Here is a 17514-nt window from a genome sequence, read left to right as displayed (position 1 = left end):
TGCGGAAGGTGATTTCCAGTTTGCTTTTACTGTATCACCAATGTGAATTACGCAGAACTACCGCATACCTCACATAACTGTATCAAACGTTTTGAGTCAATTACAACGGGCTAACAAAGAAAATCCGGAATAAAATATTCAGCAACCGAATTAATCCGTTTGAATGTTTTGGTACGTAATATGCTGTCCCAGCACGAATGCTTAGCATTTTATAAAACGAATACTAAAGTAAGAAAAGAACAGAAGAGCACACGTTATAATTCCAAGACGCTGGCAGGCTATTGTCGTGTCTAGGAACCGACAGAATTCAAAGTCCAATCATTAATTTGTATAAAACAACTTCACGAGGAAAAAGATACCACAGCAGTAGGCTCTTCAGAAAACTTTTTGCACAGGTGCACAAAGCCGGATCAATTCTGCAGAATTGAACCTCGATTGTCAGTTTTACATTCATTTTATACACTGTGTACCCCACAACTCCCCCTAACACATTTCTTAAAATACCAGCCATCTGTCCTTCTTGGCACCACAATGATTTACTGCTCTTGGGTCTACCTGGCCTTCTTGGCACCACAATGATTTTCTGTTCTTAGGTGATAACATCATTGTGGAAAGTTACCCCAACTTTCCCTTAAAAAATATTAGTCTTTATTCTGTAATTTTCCATTATGCATACAAGTCACAGCCTCCTGTAATTTTCCATTAAGCATACAAGTTACAGAGTTATAGCCTCCTGTAATTTTCCATTGTATTCAGGTTACATAGGGGTCACTGTAAAATATTAGTCTTCTAGCACTTTTATTTGGCAGTAGCGTTTTGCTAGTTTTGGATTATTGTTCTCTGCTGTATTTTGGCAGTAGTGTATGATTCGTTTTTGGTTAGTGTTATCTGCTGAAGTTATTGACAGTAGTGTATGATTAGTATTTGATTAGTGTTTTCTGCTGAGTGAGTAAGTGTGATTTTTATTAAGCCTTCTGCGTTCTCTTGCTCTTTTTCTACAGTTGATACTGTGGTTTCTTGCGTTTCCATAAGCTTAGCTGCAACTAATGATACAGGTTTATTGGATTACATATTGATTATATGAGTGAACAGTCATACATGTGATGTACTTTTACCATGGAGCATCGAGAGTTTGGAGGAACCAGTTTGATCAACATTGATGGGAATACCCTAACTTTGACATGTGACGTCATCACAATCATGGGGAATCTCAATTTTCCTACACTATAACCAAAACTAGGCTACTGCGCCGCATAACATACAAGTTTGATTTGAAGTTATTATGAAAATAAATTGGTTTGCGGCTGCATATTTTTAAACATGGCGGTTGAAATGGCGCCCCACCCGAAAGGTTCCGGTACTTTTGGAAAGTACTACTCCCCGAGCAAACTTTTTGGGGGGTAAAGTAAAGCCAGGGGAAAGTTCCTGCGGTGGAAACGCGGCTGCGGATGTTGTTTTGATTCACACGGTTGTGACTTTCCTTGACCTGCTGTCCACACGAGTCATGTGACTGCGCACCCAGCCCTCGGAGGGATTTAGACATATGCGCCTTCTGCGCTTGGTTACAAATCTGCAACAAGCAACACAGAGCTCCATTAGCAACTAATGAACAAGCACACCAAACAGCAGTGGGGAATGAAATAATATTAATAACATATAATATAGTGTATAGCGATGTAAACTCAGCTGAGCATCAGTGCTCTCACAGCATCAAAGCAAAACAGACATCATCGTACTCTGTGCTTCGATCACAGCCAGTCAGCAATGCAATAAATCAGTCTGCACTCCAGTAAAAGGTCCTGTTGTGGGAGGAGTCTTGCAAGTAGAAATGAGTGCTGAGCCCCAGAGTGAGGTCCGACCGTGTGAGAATATTGTGAGTGCTGTAATCCTAGATACACGCTAAGGACGGAGGCATGGATACTCACACTACTGCTGCTTTGGCACAGCTGCTGCTGGTTTTATGATAGGAGGCCACCATCGCCAGCGGGATCTTTGGTCCCTTTTTTATATCCGGGCAGCAGTTGCTGCCTGTGTTTGGTCCTAGAGGGCCTGTATGAAACAAAAAACAATAAAATAAGATTTCACAATACTTTATACTGATCACTCACTCGCACACACACGTACACATACACACAAATGCACACACACACACACACAGACCCCACTCCTGCAGGTTTGAGAGACTCACCAGAAGGGACACGCTTTGGAGTGTTCATCTTGCTGGTTCCTGGCACTACAGTGGTGGCTGACCTGCTGTCCACCTGAGCTGCGTGGCTCCTCACCCAACCATCAGTAGGATCCACACATATGCGCTTTCCGAGTTTGGTAACAAACCTGCAATAAACAACACAGAGCACCTTTAGCACCAAGGCACAAACACACATAAAACATGAATGCAATGCGGTCCGCAAGTTAGCGTCAGCACTGCTGTGAAAGTGCAGTTTAATGGAGGCATGGATACTCACACATAGGCTGCTTTGGCACAGCTGCTGCTGGTTTTATGCCAGGAGACCACCATTGCTACTGGGATATTCTTTGTTTCATAGCTTGTGCAGCAGTCCGCCCCTGCGCCAGAGCCCGGAGCTTTGAAGATAAAGAGACTAAGTTACTAAGATTGAATATTACTGCAACTCACACACACACTCACAGGCACACATACACACAAGTACACACACACACACACACACACACACACATACACACAAATGCACACACACACACACACACACACACACCCCACTCCAGCAGGTTTGAGAGACTCACCAGAAGGGACACGCTCTGGAATGTTCATCTCGCTGGTTCCTGGCACTACAGTGGTGGCTGACCTGCTGTTCACCCGAGCTGCGTAGCTCCTCACCCAACCATGAGTAGGATCCACACATATGCGCTTTCCGCGTTTGTCAACAAACCTGCAATAAACAACACAGAGCACCTTTAGCACCAAGGCACAAACACACATAAAACATGAATGCAATGCGGTCCGCAAGTTAGCGTCAGCACTGCTGTGAAAGTGCAGTTTAATGGAGGCATGGATACTCACACATAGGCTGCTTTGGCACAGCTCCCGCTGGTTTTATGCCAGGAGACCACCATTGCTACTGGGATCTTCCTTTTATCATAGCTTGGGCAGCAGTCCACCCCTGCGCCAGAGCCCTTATCTTTGGAGATAAAGAGACTAAGTTACTAAGATTGAATATTACTGCAACTCATACACACACACAAAAACAGGCACACACACACACAAGCACACACACACACACACACACACACACGTACACATACACACAAATGCACACACACATACACACACACACACACACCCCACTCCAGCAGATCTGAGAGACTCACCAGAAGAGACAAGCTCTAGAGAGCCGAACAGCACGAGGATCAGCAGAGCGCTCATTTTCATCGCTGTGTTCATTTTGACTGGAGACTGCAAGCAGAGAGAGAGGAGGTGCTGGACTCTGGATCAGAGAGAGGAGCTGCTGGACTCTGGATCAGAGAGTGGAGCTGTGCTGGGTGAGATGACAGAATCGCTCGGTTATATATACTGTATAAAGAGATGGAAATCAGGTGTTATGTCCCCACGCGTGTGTACGTGTTTGTTTTGTTGTTTTCTTCCTCCTCTGTGTTTTCCCATTCGCGTCTCCACGCATATCCTTCATCAAGGTGTCCGTCTGCTATTGGTTCCCGGCACGTCACTCATCATTCGAGCCCCGCTCCAGCACCCAATCCGAAACAGCGCGACAATTCAAAAACCCTTCCGTTCTCCGTCGCCGGGCTTCATGCCATACTTGCTAATTTCCACTGTATTCTGTAATTATCCGCATGTCATTTGTTGTGCTTGTATATTCCTGCGTGTGTGCTTGCCACTTAATTGTTTCCAAGTGTCTTCTACCCCTTGTTATTATTTGTTATACTGTGTATTGTCTGGGGAGAAGTGAACAGGTAAGATACGGTTTATGTTTTATCCACTGACACGTCTGCTCGCACGTAGGTAGATCACTGTATAGATACACTAGGTTAGGGGCGGGTGCCACTCCCTGTACTTTGTTTGATATAAATAGCGTAGAATGGTCAGTTAGGTTTTGTTCTTCGTATTTATTTTTAGTAGTTAGGTTAGAGGGTCACTATCGGATTAGGTTAGGCAGACTTGAGAGTTTTGATTTTTACTCTGTTCTTTTCTTTGGCACCGCTCTCGTTCCTTCTCCCCCTTGTGTGTTACGTCTGTGCCTTTACTTGTAAAAATTGTAAATAGCTCACCTTCACCTGTAATTAAACGCACACCAGTTTTGCACTATATTTTGTTGTTTTGTTCTGTCCCCTTTCAACCAACCCACACCCAGACCTTATGTTGCCTCCCTATATACCCCTATACACTCTGGGGTCGTAACATCAGGGATGGGGAATTCCTCCTCAGAACTTCCCTGGAGCCCCCTTCTTCCTCTTTTTCTGGGTTCTAAGTAGCGCTTCTGTTCTGTTACAGAGAATACAGCTTCTGCAGTAAGGGGTGTCAAATGTCTAAGAAAACGCATCATGTTGTTCCTGCGTTCCTTTTCTAAGATTTAGCCTTACTATGGCATTTTATTCTATCATTTTCTTCAAGCATCTGAGGTGCTCAAACAGAGCACAAGTGATTTGGACCACTGTTGGATCTGAAGCTGACATATTTCTATTGTACTGAATAAGAAATGAATGAATAAATGAATCCATTTGACATGTCAGTGAGAACTTCACTACAAATAATTTTGATTGCCAAGCCTGCTGTCCACATACTTTTGGAAATGTAGTCTATGTATAAACTTGTTGATCAAAACAATTTTCAGAGGACCTTAGAAGAATAACTGTAGAGATGCATAACACTGGAAAGGGCCACAAAAGTATTTCTAAAGGCCTGGGTGTTCATAAATCCACAATAAGCCAAGTTGTCTACAAATAGAGGACATTCTGTACTTTTGCTACTCTCTCTAGGAGGGGGCATCCTGCAAAGATCACAACAGCACATAATGCAGTGCTAAGGGAAGCCAAGAAGAAATAGGGTACCAGCAAAGGACCTGCAGAAATCTCTTGAACTTGCTAAAGTCTCTGTTCATGTATCCTCTATAAGAAAAACACTAAACAATGATGGTATTCATGGGAGGACACCCCAGGGGAAACCAGTGCGAAACTGTGTGATATTAGTTTAAGCAGAATATGTTTGTCTATTATTGTGACTTAAATGAAGATCAGACCACATTTAATGAGTAGCCTAATTAATGCAGAAATTCTGAAAATTCCAAAGGGTTCACAACAGCTTGCAACTTCACACATACAAATATAGAGATTCTTAATCAGCATTAAGCACCACACATCCTTGTCAGCAAATAAAAATGAATAAATAAATAAATAACGATGTGTGTTTGTAGGAAAAACCAGTGGTGCCAATAGTCTCTTTGGTCTGTATAGTCGGAAAACACAGTTATTCACCTATTTGTGCGACAGGTTGTTTTGACATGCAAAATAGATTTGGGGTTTAAAATTAATGGGAGAGGCTTTATCATAGGGGCCCAGTGAGGGTGGGTCATTTTTTACCCTGTGAACAAGGGATTTGCCTGATATGAAGATTACACAAGGGTTAAGATAATGATTAAGGCCCTGATTAATTAAGGTGTGCCTAATTTTAATTGTCCAAAAATCAACCTTTTATTTTTTGGATTTGGATGAGAAAAGCCAATCCTTCCATTTCAGTAATGCCAAATGTGCATTCGCACAATATAAATTACTTTGTTGTAATTCTAGTTTGTATGCTTTAGCTGTTTGGTCTAAAAACTAGGGTTTCACGGGGCCATCAGTTTGTGCCATGTACGGGATTGAGGTTAACGCTGCATTGGAAAATTTATAGAAAATCTTTGTTAATGTCTTAAGATTTTTATTGCCAATCTGATTTTGCCAAATCGAGCGGTACATGGCAAGGTACGCCCTCTATGCTTATTTTATGCACTTAGAACTATGCTGAGACTCCATAGTGCACTAACGAGTAGGCCCAAGTTGATGTAGCTAGAACCTGCACTGACCATGATATTATTTGTTGTCCTGCACACATCTGTTTTTATTGCATTCATGCAATTTATTTAGGTTTTTGGATAAGTGTATTCTTTTTTCAACATCTAACTGTTCCTGTTTCCATCATGCTGTATGCTGGTTCTAGATGGTTACAATAAAACTTTAAAGCTACAGATATATAAATGTTTTAATTTTTGCTTCTGCCCAGCAAGGCTCAACTCATTTTTATTTTCATTCAATCTCTTTTTCAATGGCTGCATTTTCTCTGTGAGTCAATAAGAAGCATAATGTTTTCGCTTTTTACCTTGCAACTCAATGCTTAACAACAGAAAAATAACTGTGCACTGGTTGTGGTGTATTTGTGTTTAAAAACACATTGAAGTTTGGGGTCATTATGAGTTGAAGGGGCCGTTTGGTTGGTTACTCTCTTTTTATTGGTTAAAAATGTAAATGATAGTCTGCTGCTAAGGTCAAGGCGAGTTCTGTCTTAATGAGGCAGCCAAAAGAGAAAGAGACATATGTGTGCACGGAGAAGAGACAATAAAGTGAGTTGCTTTAAAAAGTTAATCGGTATCGGAGTCATTGATTTAAAAGAACTCTGCATCTCAGAACATAAAGTGGCGACGAGGATGGGACAATCATTTTTTGGGTTAATTCCCCAAATTACATCGATGACCAACCGAACGAGTTAGCTAGTTAGTAAGAGCTGTGTTTTTTTCCTTTTCGGTGCGGAGCTAAAAAGAGCTAACGTTACGACGAGAGATAGCATGCCAGTGTTCGGCACAGAGACCAGCTTATGCTTTGACAAAGCTATTGAGAGTTTCAGCGCATGGAGCGGTTTACACAGTTTTTGGAGGCCAACGAAATACACAGTGACCGAAAGAGAGCGGTTTTTCTGGCAGTCGTGGGTCCGAAAACGTTTACCTTGCTGAAAGACCTGCTAGCACCAAAGAAACCAGGTGAGGCTACACTTGAAGAGCTGATGAAAGCACTACGAGACTTTCATGCTCCAAAGCGCAATGTGCTTAGTGAGAGGTATGCCTTTCGTAACAGAAATCAGCCAGCAGGAGAGTCTTCTTCTTCTTGTCAGTTTTCGGCAGTGTAGACGCAACTAGGCGTATTACTGCCCTCGACAGGATAGAAATTTAACAATTGCAGCTCATACTCTCATATACAGCCCTGACTCATGCAGGAACTGTAAAACTGTATTGGTGATCAGCTGGTGGTTCTCGCTTTGGCCAAAAAAAGATTTAATGGAGAATGCAACTACTCCTAGGTCTGACAATCTCTTATTGAAAGTTTCCCTCTCTGCTTTATACTTGCCACACTTCAGGAGAGCATGCTTGACTGTCTCTGGGTTTCCACACTCACATAGTCCTGTTGGATGTTTTCCTACAATGTGCAAGTAATGATTTAACCCACAGTGTCCAAGCCTCGGTCTGCTAATTTTAACTGAATCTCTTCGGGTTCCAGACCAACAACTGGGTTTTTTAATCTGAGGATGAAAATAAAAATAGTGTCTTCCTTTAGTCTCCTTTTCCCATAATCCCTGCCATTCTCTTTCAACACCCTCCTTGATTTTTCCTCTAAGTTCCACCCTTCCCAGGGGTATATTTACATATATGTCTCCTTTCTTAAGACTTGCCTTTGCTATAGCGTCAGCTATTTCATTTCTCAATCTCAACTCCAGTATGCCCAGGAACCCAGCAGAACTTGACTTCGCAACCAGATTTCTCAATTCTGAACAAACCAGATACAATCTCATTAATAAGGTCAGGCCGTGCTTTTGATTTAAGTCCTCTTATAGCCATCAGAGCAGCTGCTGAGTCAGAACAAATGAGGACTTTCTTTGGTCTTACGTCCTCTATCCACCACAAAGCCCAAAGAATTTCCAGTAGTTCTGTTGTGAAGACAGAACTTTCATCAGTGACACGCCGCTCAATCCTAAAACCAAACTGAGCCAAATACAGTCCAAATCCTGCTTTCCCACTCTCTGGGTCCCTAGAACCATCCGTAAAAACTTTCAAATAAGATTCCATCTCTCTGTTGAGATAGTTTCAAAAACAGAACATTATCACACTACTGTCCTTTTCTTGTAAAAAAGTGAGGTCAATGTCCAGCTCTTGCATTACCCAAAAAGGTACAGGTAACCAGCCCGTATGATTTGCTATGCTTTCCTGCTCCATTCTCAATTTACTGGCCCACTGATTTACACTGTCAAAAAATGGTTTCCTTTTAATCTTGCCACCCGGATCCCATGACCCTTGTAAAAGACACCTGGCTGGGAGTGTTTGATTAGCTGCACTTAGTTTTACCCAGTACTGCAGCCCCAACTTAATACGCCTTAAGTATAAGGGCATTTCTCCCATTTCAATAAGCAGTGCAGGAATTGGGGAAGTTTTAAAAGCCCCACAGCAGAGTCTCAATGCCTTGCTCTGTAGAATGTCTAATTTCCCGAGCACCGACTTGGCAGCTGAGCCATAAACAAAACACCCATAGTCAAGTACAGATCTTATCATTGCCTGGTATATTAAATGCATAGTCTCTCTCTCTGCCCCCCAGTCACATCCAGCCAGACTTCTCATGACATTTAACACTTTTTCCCCTTTTGCTAGTGCTCTTGCTGTATGAACAGCCCAAGTCATTCGCTCTTCAAACCAAATTCCCAGAAATTTGAAGTCTTTCACTCTCTCCAGTGAAGATCCATACATGTGCAGTCCTAGGTTAGGTAACTTTCTTCTAAAACCAAATATCATAAATTTAGACTTTGTGGCTGAGATTTTAAAGCCCCATTTGTCTGCCCATTCTTCTACAGAAACTAGAGCCTTTTGGACTTGTTTTAAAATAAACTCTGCATTTCTTCCTCTTCTCCAAATGGCACCATCATCTGCAAATAAAGACTGTCCAAACCCTCTTCCAATGTTACTAAATATATAATTTATCATTATATTAAATAGGACTGGGCTAATTACAGTTCCTTGCGGGGTACCATTTCCTATTTCAACGATTTTTGAGCTTTTCCCACCCACTTGTACTTGTATTGTTCTTCTCATTAGAAAATCTTTGATCCAATTGAACGTTCTACCTCTAACTCCTAAATCATATATTTTAATCATTAGTCCCTCCTTCCACAAGGAATCATAAGCTTTCTCAATATCCAAAAATACACTTACCACTATTTCTTTACTATCAAATGCCTTTTTAATATCTTGGTCTAGAACTGTGACTGACTCCATTGTTGACCTACCATTTCTGAAGCCGTTTTGGAAATTGGCAAAAAGTCCCTTACTTTCTAAAAAATAAACAAGCCTATTGGTAATCATCCTTTCCATGATTTTACAAAGCACTGAAGTTAATGCTATAGGCCGATATGAACTGGGGTCAGATGCATCTTTACCTGGTTTCAAGATAGGGACTACGACTGCATGTTTCCATTCCTTAGGTAGACAACCCTCTGCCCACACCGAGTTAAACAAAGCTAGAATTTCTTCAAGAACTAACTCATCCAAATGTTTAAATAATTCATAAGACAGCCCGTCTCTCCCAGGAGTAGTGTTTGCACCAGAATAAATGGCATCCCTCACTTTCATAGTAAAAAACAAATTTATTGGATTGTCATTTTCTGAACTCCTATCCAGCTTCCACTGATTCGCTAACATCAGCTTGCTCCTCTTCATACCTCTCTCAACTCCCAAATTCCCAGATCTATGCACTGCTTGAAAGACATCAACAAACATGTCAGCTTTTCCTTTGTCGGATACTGCTTCCACCTCACCATTCTGTAAAACCGGAATTGGTTTTCTTTTATACAATCCTGACATTCTGTGTACCGCTGCCTACAGGTGGCTTACAGGAGTCTCAGGGCCTAGTGTTCCACAATATCTTCTCCAACTATTTCTTTTTGCATTTTTAATTACTCTTCTTGTTACTGCCCTTAATCTCTTATATTCCACTGCATAACACAGCATTGGATGTTTCCTTAATTTCCTATAAGCAGGAGAGTCGTTAGCCGAGTAGGCCTATATTACTACACTGAAAGGACTGGCAGCTACATGCGAGTTTGGGGCTACGTTAAAAGAGCAGCTGCGGGACCAACTCGTTTATGTTGTTGCTAACAAGGATCTACGAGGAAAACTTTTGATTGCCGCATATGGTGAACCGTTAGCATGGGCTAAGGTATTAGACATTGTCAACAACTTCGAGTGCACTTCGCGGAGTATGTTAAGATCTCATTAAAAAAACACGTTTTCAACGTACAAAAATGCCAAGTTACTCACACATACAAGACCAGTCCAGGCCTGCCATTAAAAGTATTGATATCAAAATGACGCCAAGTTACGGTATTGCAAACAATATAGGCTATCTTGCCTCACCGAAATTAAATAAGATGTATTCCAAAGCAATGCTACCCAGTATTTCCTCGATTCTTTCAAGTCACTTGGCTGTGACCATAGACTGTAGCCCCTACTGTAGCTTAGTCCTTTGCAGTAATCAGGAAGTGACGCAAACTGTACCTCATTGGTCCACAACAAATATTATAACAGTGCCCAAATGACACAATAAATCATGAAATCGACCCATGGACAGTAATAAGACGAATAAAATACACATATTGTGACTATTTGTACTCATGAGAAAAAATGATTGACTTTGTATTTTGATCGCGTTTGTACCGTAGACTTACATGGAAAGTATGTACTCAAGGATTTGACGGCCATCCAACGAGCCTTGATTGAGAAAAGAATCAGCAAGCCCGTAGAATTAGAGCTCCCTAGGTCGCAACTTGTGTGCCCTGCTGTCCTGCTCCGTTGTCTGTTATTTCTTGGAGATGCACTTTTAGTGTTTGTAAGGTTTATAAGGCATTTTGATAGGCTTATCTGCAGGTGGGAATCCTCTTCGCTGTTTTGCTAAGCTAGAACCGGTGAACTTTATAGTGGAGAATAGGTGCAGACGCATATGTCCCAGCAGGCTTTGCTTATGAGAAAATAACAACAGTGTGAGAGAAATTTGGATGAAATGATGAAATTGCGTAGTTAAAACAATATGTTTTTAGCAGAATGGGCATGTAGGTGAAGGTTGACATGATCACAGACTACAGTGCGAAGTAAATGAAGTGACCATGAGCGAGCTTAGTTTCCTTGTGGAACGTAACAGTCGCTATAACGCATTAGCCGTTAAAGTGGAGTGTGTGAAGTCTATTACACTGATGTGCCTTTGTCATGTTCAGTACTAGTGGTTATACTTATGAATGAGTCATGATTTTAAATTTAATGTTTTAACGGGGAGTTGCGGAACGTACCTACTTAGTGATTGTTTGTATGTGGCTATATAGAGAACAGGGCGAGGTAACATGAATGTAGAAACGTGGAGTTTGCTGATAAGGTTTTGTACGGTAGCCAAGTGAAGAAATATAGTTAGTAGAAATGGCACAGTGGTGAACTGGTGTTACTTTTGAATAAAAGGAATACATTTGCCGTCATGAAATGCATATGGGTGGCCGTGAGTGAGTTTTGGTAAAGCAAATATAAAAGCGTAAGAAAACGTTAGTGTAAAAGAGGAAATTATCAGCCTGAGGGCGAGGCGGGATTCAATCGTTTAACCGGAGGTTTACCAGTCTGTGACTTTGTTAGTGCAGCACCATGACATAGCTGTGCAATGGGTGAAATATCATTGGCAAGCCTGTCCGTGGTTTTAAAGAAGAACACAGACCAGTAAGCACAGAAGAGCTCCCGTTGAATCCATATAGCTTTTCAATATTGTAGCCGGTTAATAACTGAACATGCAGACGGTACGTCATAATGCAGTGTATACGTTCGGTGAACGGCGGGTAGATATGGCAGATATTGCAAAGGCAATAATTGAGAAGTAGTAGACAATTAAAGAAACGTGTCCCTAGCTGGGCTTGAACCTAAGACCCCGTGTTCCAAAGACTAACCTTACCCGCTAGGCCATAGGCAGATTAGCTGTTTAAACTGGAAATGTTTCAGAGTAAAAAGGTATGGGTATTTTGCGTGTGTATGGGAGTTTTTGATTGGGTCGTGAGGGTGAGGATTTGGTTGATGTCGGTCAAATGTCCAATGGGGAGACATGTTAGTGGGATAGGCGGCAGGAAAAATAAGAATGAGAAGAAGAAGAAGGAGAAAACGCAAAATCCCCTTAGTTCGGGGCTTTATTGTGTGGACATGTGAAGTTGTTTATGAAATCTGTCTGTTGAAATGGGGTCAGAATGTACAGAATTTAATGTTTTTAAGGGCTGAGTGTGGCTGTTGTTGTTGTTTCTGTGGGGAACCCTGAAAAGTGCCAAACTCTCGGTGCTGTATAGGTATGGGGCATGCCCCGCCAAGGCGTAACTTGGCGGGATGGCATACCTGCCATCCCAATTTCAGCAGCCACAGACACAACTGAGAACAGATCGAGTGACTGCAAAAGCTGAGGTGCAGCGACTGGGGCCATCGAGGAGCAGACAACAGCAGAGGACGACGGACTGCCAGAAAGGGGAGACCAAGCCCTGCTACCGCTGTTTGGGGTCCGGGCATACACCACAGACATGTCGGTACAAGGAGTTTCAGTGCCGGGGCTGCCAGCGGATGGACCATCTGGAGCGGGCCTCCCGATGAGACCACCACCAGCTGCGGGGACACACGTCACCAGTGGAAAGCAACGCTCCCAACCAGCGCACGCTACACAAGACAGGGGGACGCGTTGTCTTGCATCGGACCAAGACGACACAATAAGGCTGCAGTCTACAGCGACCAGCGAACAGCCACCACAGCCAGGGGAGCAGGAACGGTCAGCAAAAGACTTTGAACTGTTCTCTATATCTAGGGATGACTGTGAGTATGTAAAACCCTATATGGTAATGGTCAGAGTAAACGGGGTAAAGCTGAAGATGGAGGTAGACAGCGGGGCAGCTATGTCCATTATCTCACAGAGGATGTATAACAAAAGGTTCAAAAAGTTAAAACTACATCCCTCCAAAGTGATGTTGAGGGATTACTCTGGTAAAAGCATTCAAGTGCTAGGTGAAATCGGACTGGGCTAATTACACTTCCTTGCGGGGAATCAGAATCAGAATCGTATTTTATTGCCATGTACGTTTACACATACGAGGAATTTGTTTTGGTCAACACACCGAGGCAGCCATCTGAACTGAAATGTGGGGACCAAGTCCTAAAGTCTGTGTTACTGGTGTCAAGGGGGGGCAGTCCTACTCTTATGGGGAGAAACTGGATCCGGTACCTAACACTGGAATTGGTTCAGGGTAAACCATGTGTCATGTCTGGTGGAGAAACTTTGTGAAAAGTATGCGGAGGTGTTCAGTGAAGGGTTGGGCCTGGTAAAAGGGGTCCAAGCAAAAGTCCGGGTAGCAGACAATGCAGTGCCAAAGTTCTGTAAGGCTAGGCCGGTACCGTACGCACTCAGAGAGGCAGTAGACAAGCACCTGGTAGAGCTCGAGGAGCAGGGGGTTATTACTCCCATTGAGTACAGTGAGTGGGCACCCCCTATAGTATGTCTGCCAAAGAAAACAGGAAAGGTCAGAATATGTGGGGATTACAAAGTGGGTGTGAATGAGTGGGTAGTAGTGGATCAGTATCCCTTACCTAAGACACAGGACCTGTTTGCAACACTAGCAGGTGGTAAACGGTTCACAAAACTAGACCTTACGCAGGCCTATCAGCAGGTAGAGATAGAGTCTGAGTCTAAGAAGTATCTGACTATAAATACGCAGAGAGGCCTTTACCAGATGAACAGGTTGCCTCATGGAGTGTCCAGTGCACCAGCTATTTTCCATCGTATTATGGACCAGGTCCTACAAGGTCTCCAGGGCACTGTCTGTTTTTTGGATGATATACTTATCAGTGGGAAAGACAGAGGACCACTTGCATAATGTGGAAGCGGTGCTGCAGAGACTAAAAGAGAGAGGTTTCAAGTTGAACAGAGACAAATGTGCGTTCTTCCAATCCAGTGTCACTTACCTAGGTCACAAGATAGATGAGCAGGGCATTCATCCAGTGCAGGACAAGACAGATGCCATAGCAAATGCGCCAGTGCCCAAAAATGTAACTGAACTCAGGGCATACTTAGCTTTACTGACTTACTATGGCAAGTTCATTGAGAACCTCTCCACACTCATTAAACCTATGACAGAACTCCTGCAGAAAGAAAAACAGTGGGTGTGGTCAGAACAGTGCCAACAGGCATTTGAAAAAACAAAGACTCGGTTGTCTTCATCCTCAGTTTTAGTGCACTATGACCCACACCTGCCAGTGATCTTGACGTGTGACACGTTTCCTTATGGGGTGGGGGCGGTCATTTCTCATATACTGCCTGATGGTAGTGAGAGGCCCATAGCCTATGCTTCACACACACTCACCAAAACAGAGGTGAATTACGCACAAATCAAAGAGGAAGCGCTAGGACTCATTTTTGGGGTAATGAAGTTCCATGATTACCTATATGGTCGCAAGTTTTTGCTGGTCACAGACCATAAGCCTCTGGTAAAAATATTAGGGCCCAAAACAGGTGTACCAGCACTAGCAGCAGCTAGACTACAGAGGTGGTCCTTGATACTAGCAGCTTACCAGTATGACATAAAGTACAAATCCTCCCAGCAGCATGGCAATGCAGATGCCTTATCTAGGCTCCCTCTACAAGAGAAAGGTCCAGAGAGTAGCTTGGATTTCAGGGTATCATTCATTGATGTCATGCCCATCACAGCTAAATATATAGCTAGAGAGACAGCCAGCGATCAGATCCTGGCCAAAGTGAAGCACTTCATCCTTACAGGGTGGCCAAACCATGTCACAGACACAGCACTAAAGCCATACTGGGTTAGGAGAGATGAGCTCACAGTAGAAGGGGATTGTGTGTTGTGGGGTCTGTGAGCTGTTATACCAGCTCCATTACAGAGCAAACTGCTGAAAGAGCTGCATGAAAATCACTGGGGGATGGTTAAAATGAAAGCTCTGGCAAGAAGTCACTTTTGGTGGCCTAAGTTAGACTCAGAGATAGAAGACCTGGTTAAAGGTTCCCAGATGTGTCAGTCTAATAAACATATGCCACCTACAGCACCTGTGCACCCCTGGAAATGGCCTGAGAGACCCTGGCAGCGCATTCACATAGACTTCGCCCAAAAGGGTAAAAACAACTTCCTAGTAGTCACTGATGCATACCCTCGCTGGCCTGAGATAAAGTGTATGGCGAACACTTCAGCTACAGCTACTGTAGAAGCAGTCAGGGGGATGTTTGCAGCCTACGGGTTAGTAGAGGAGTTCGTTTCGGACAACGGACCACAGCTGGTCTCAAAAGAATTTGAGACATTCTTGCAACAGAATGTTGTAAAACACATTAAGTCAGCTCCCTACCATGCAGCTTCAAATGGGGCAGCAAAGAGTCTGGTGCAGAATCTAAAACAGTCTTTAGAAAAACATTCAGGGTGGGGAAGGTCATTACAGCACGTGGTGGACAACTTTCTGTTTGTGTATAGAAACACACCACATGCAACTACAGGTAAAACCCCTGCAGAGTTGTTTTTAAAACGATAGGTGCGCACAAGGTTGTCACTGGTGAAGCGCAGCTTCTCAACAGAGATGCAGGAGAGACAGGCCGGTGAAGTGAACAAGGGTACAGGGAAGCCCCTGCGCTCCTTTCAGTTAGGACAAGCTGTGCTGGTCAGAGATTACCGGGGAGGAGAGAGGGAGAAATGGGCATCAGGGAAGGTGAAAAAGGTACTGAGCCCTGTAACTTACCTTGTTGAGATTAATGAGAATCTGTGTAAGAAACATGTGAACCAGATGATGGAAAATCACACAATGGGCAGTGCACAGCCTGACAGGTCGGAGTGGAACATTTCAGAATGGGACTTGGACACTGAGCATGTTGAAAATATACAACCTGAGAAACATGGACTGGAGACTGAAAACACTGAGCTCAGAGTGAGGCCACAGAGAAAACGAAAGCCTCCGGACAGATATGTTCTGTAACAGGGATGTTATCTTGTAAACCCTAAGACGATACACTAAGAATAGAGAGCACTTATGTGATGGTTATATACTTAGGCTGTAACCATTTTTTTTGTTATGTTGTTCTAAAGTAAGTGCTGGTAATATGGTTAATGGCTGAGGCCCATTATGCATATTGTGAAACTAGATTTCAAGTTACCTGGGAGGAGTGTGGTGTATTTGTGTTTAAAAACACATTGAAGTTTGGGGTCATTATGAGTTGAAGGGGCCGTTTGGTTGGTTACTCTCTTTTTATTGGTTAAAAATGTAAATGATAGTCTGCTGCTAAGGTCAAGGCGAGTTCTGTCTTAATGAGGCAGCCAAAAGAGAAAGAGACATATGTGTGCACGGAGAAGAGACAATAAAGTGAGTTGCTTTAAAAAGTTAATCGGTATCGGAGTCATTGATTTAAAAGAGCCCTGCATCTCAGAATATAGCACTGGTCTCTTTAAATACAAAAACTATGCATGTCCTCTTGTTCACATTTTCTGCAACCACATGTGGCCACTGCCATTAAAAACCAAAGACAAATGACTGCAATTGTCATGGAAAGCCGAACGTGTAACACCATGAATCAGTTTTCATTTTTACTGTTGATAACAGTTATTCCGATACGAGAGGCTTAAGTATGAGCACTCTTTCATATTTTGAACAATTAATTATTGTTGAAAAATTCAAAATATGAAGCTGGCCCAGTAATACAAATCATATGAATACTGGCATTTAGTTTTATTGTGATGTTAAAAAATGATGATATTAAACTGATACAAAATAGTTACTGGATGGTGCAGCAGTCACCTTTTACTGAAAATTGCCAAAAAGTGCTAAATTTCATTGCTAAAATTCATGCGAGTTATGACTGTTTTCTCCAGGCATAAGTCACATCCTTATTTGAACAAAATCTGAAAAAATCAGCAATTTGAGCTGAACATTGAACTGGCAAATGTTTGCTGTAAGTACACTTCATCTTAGATCTTAGTTTGTGACATGCAACAAACATGCACATGTTGCAATGTTTAGTAAAGTTGCTGTACTGTAAGGATTTTTTCCCTGCTTTGTGAATTTCAGCAGGAATAATCAAGAACCATTGAACAAGAAACAAAGTTTGTTACAAAAGCATTTAATAAGTTACCTAGAAAAATTTTATGTACAACTTATAAAACAGAAAAATGAATGTAGGAAAAGGAACAATGCATTATGAACAGGAAAAGAACAGACAATATTGCATGAATGAAATCCAGGGATTTCAGATTAGACACATTCCTCTCTTATGTTCTTGTGTGTCCCATCGCAGTGTCCAAAAGGAAGTCTTTGTACAGATTGACAGCCCGCTGGGGTGTTAGGGCTGGCCTTAGGCTTTAGTGTTCTTCTTGCTGGTTCCTGGCGCTACAGTGGTGGCTGACCTGCTGTCCACCTTAGCTGCGTGGCTCTTCACCCAACCATGAGTAGGATCCACACATATGCGCTTTCC

At 42.6% G+C, this 17514-nt stretch overlaps 1 protein-coding gene across 2 annotated transcripts in view; it reads right to left on the bottom strand.

Moving 5' to 3' along the window:
* Window positions 1-532: 532 nt before the first annotated feature.
* Window positions 533-17514, bottom strand: part of LOC118227291 — a 30570-nt gene continuing 13588 nt past the window's right edge. Inside the window, exons 1-7 of one of the 2 annotated variants that reach the window (XM_035417541.1) lie at window positions 3349-4722; window positions 3041-3158; window positions 2764-2909; window positions 2466-2583; window positions 2189-2334; window positions 1926-2049; window positions 533-1570 (exon numbers count right to left, since the gene is read on the bottom strand). In XM_035417541.1, coding sequence (XP_035273432.1) covers window positions 1462-1570; window positions 1926-2049; window positions 2189-2334; window positions 2466-2583; window positions 2764-2909; window positions 3041-3158; window positions 3349-3421 — 834 coding nt within the window. In that variant the 5' untranslated portion in view covers window positions 3422-4722 and the 3' untranslated portion in view covers window positions 533-1461. Of the gene's footprint in view, window positions 1571-1925; window positions 2050-2188; window positions 2335-2465; window positions 2584-2763; window positions 2910-3040; window positions 3159-3348; window positions 4723-17514 lie in introns of those variants that run through there. The other variant, XM_035417542.1, reaches the window with a different exon arrangement.

This window comes from Anguilla anguilla, chromosome 5 (genome assembly GCF_013347855.1).
Source record: "Anguilla anguilla isolate fAngAng1 chromosome 5, fAngAng1.pri, whole genome shotgun sequence".
In the NCBI taxonomy this organism is placed as follows: Eukaryota; Metazoa; Chordata; class Actinopteri; order Anguilliformes; family Anguillidae; genus Anguilla; species Anguilla anguilla.
The sequence above is the reverse complement of the archived record's forward strand: the minus strand, read 5'-3'. Positions and strand labels throughout refer to the sequence as shown.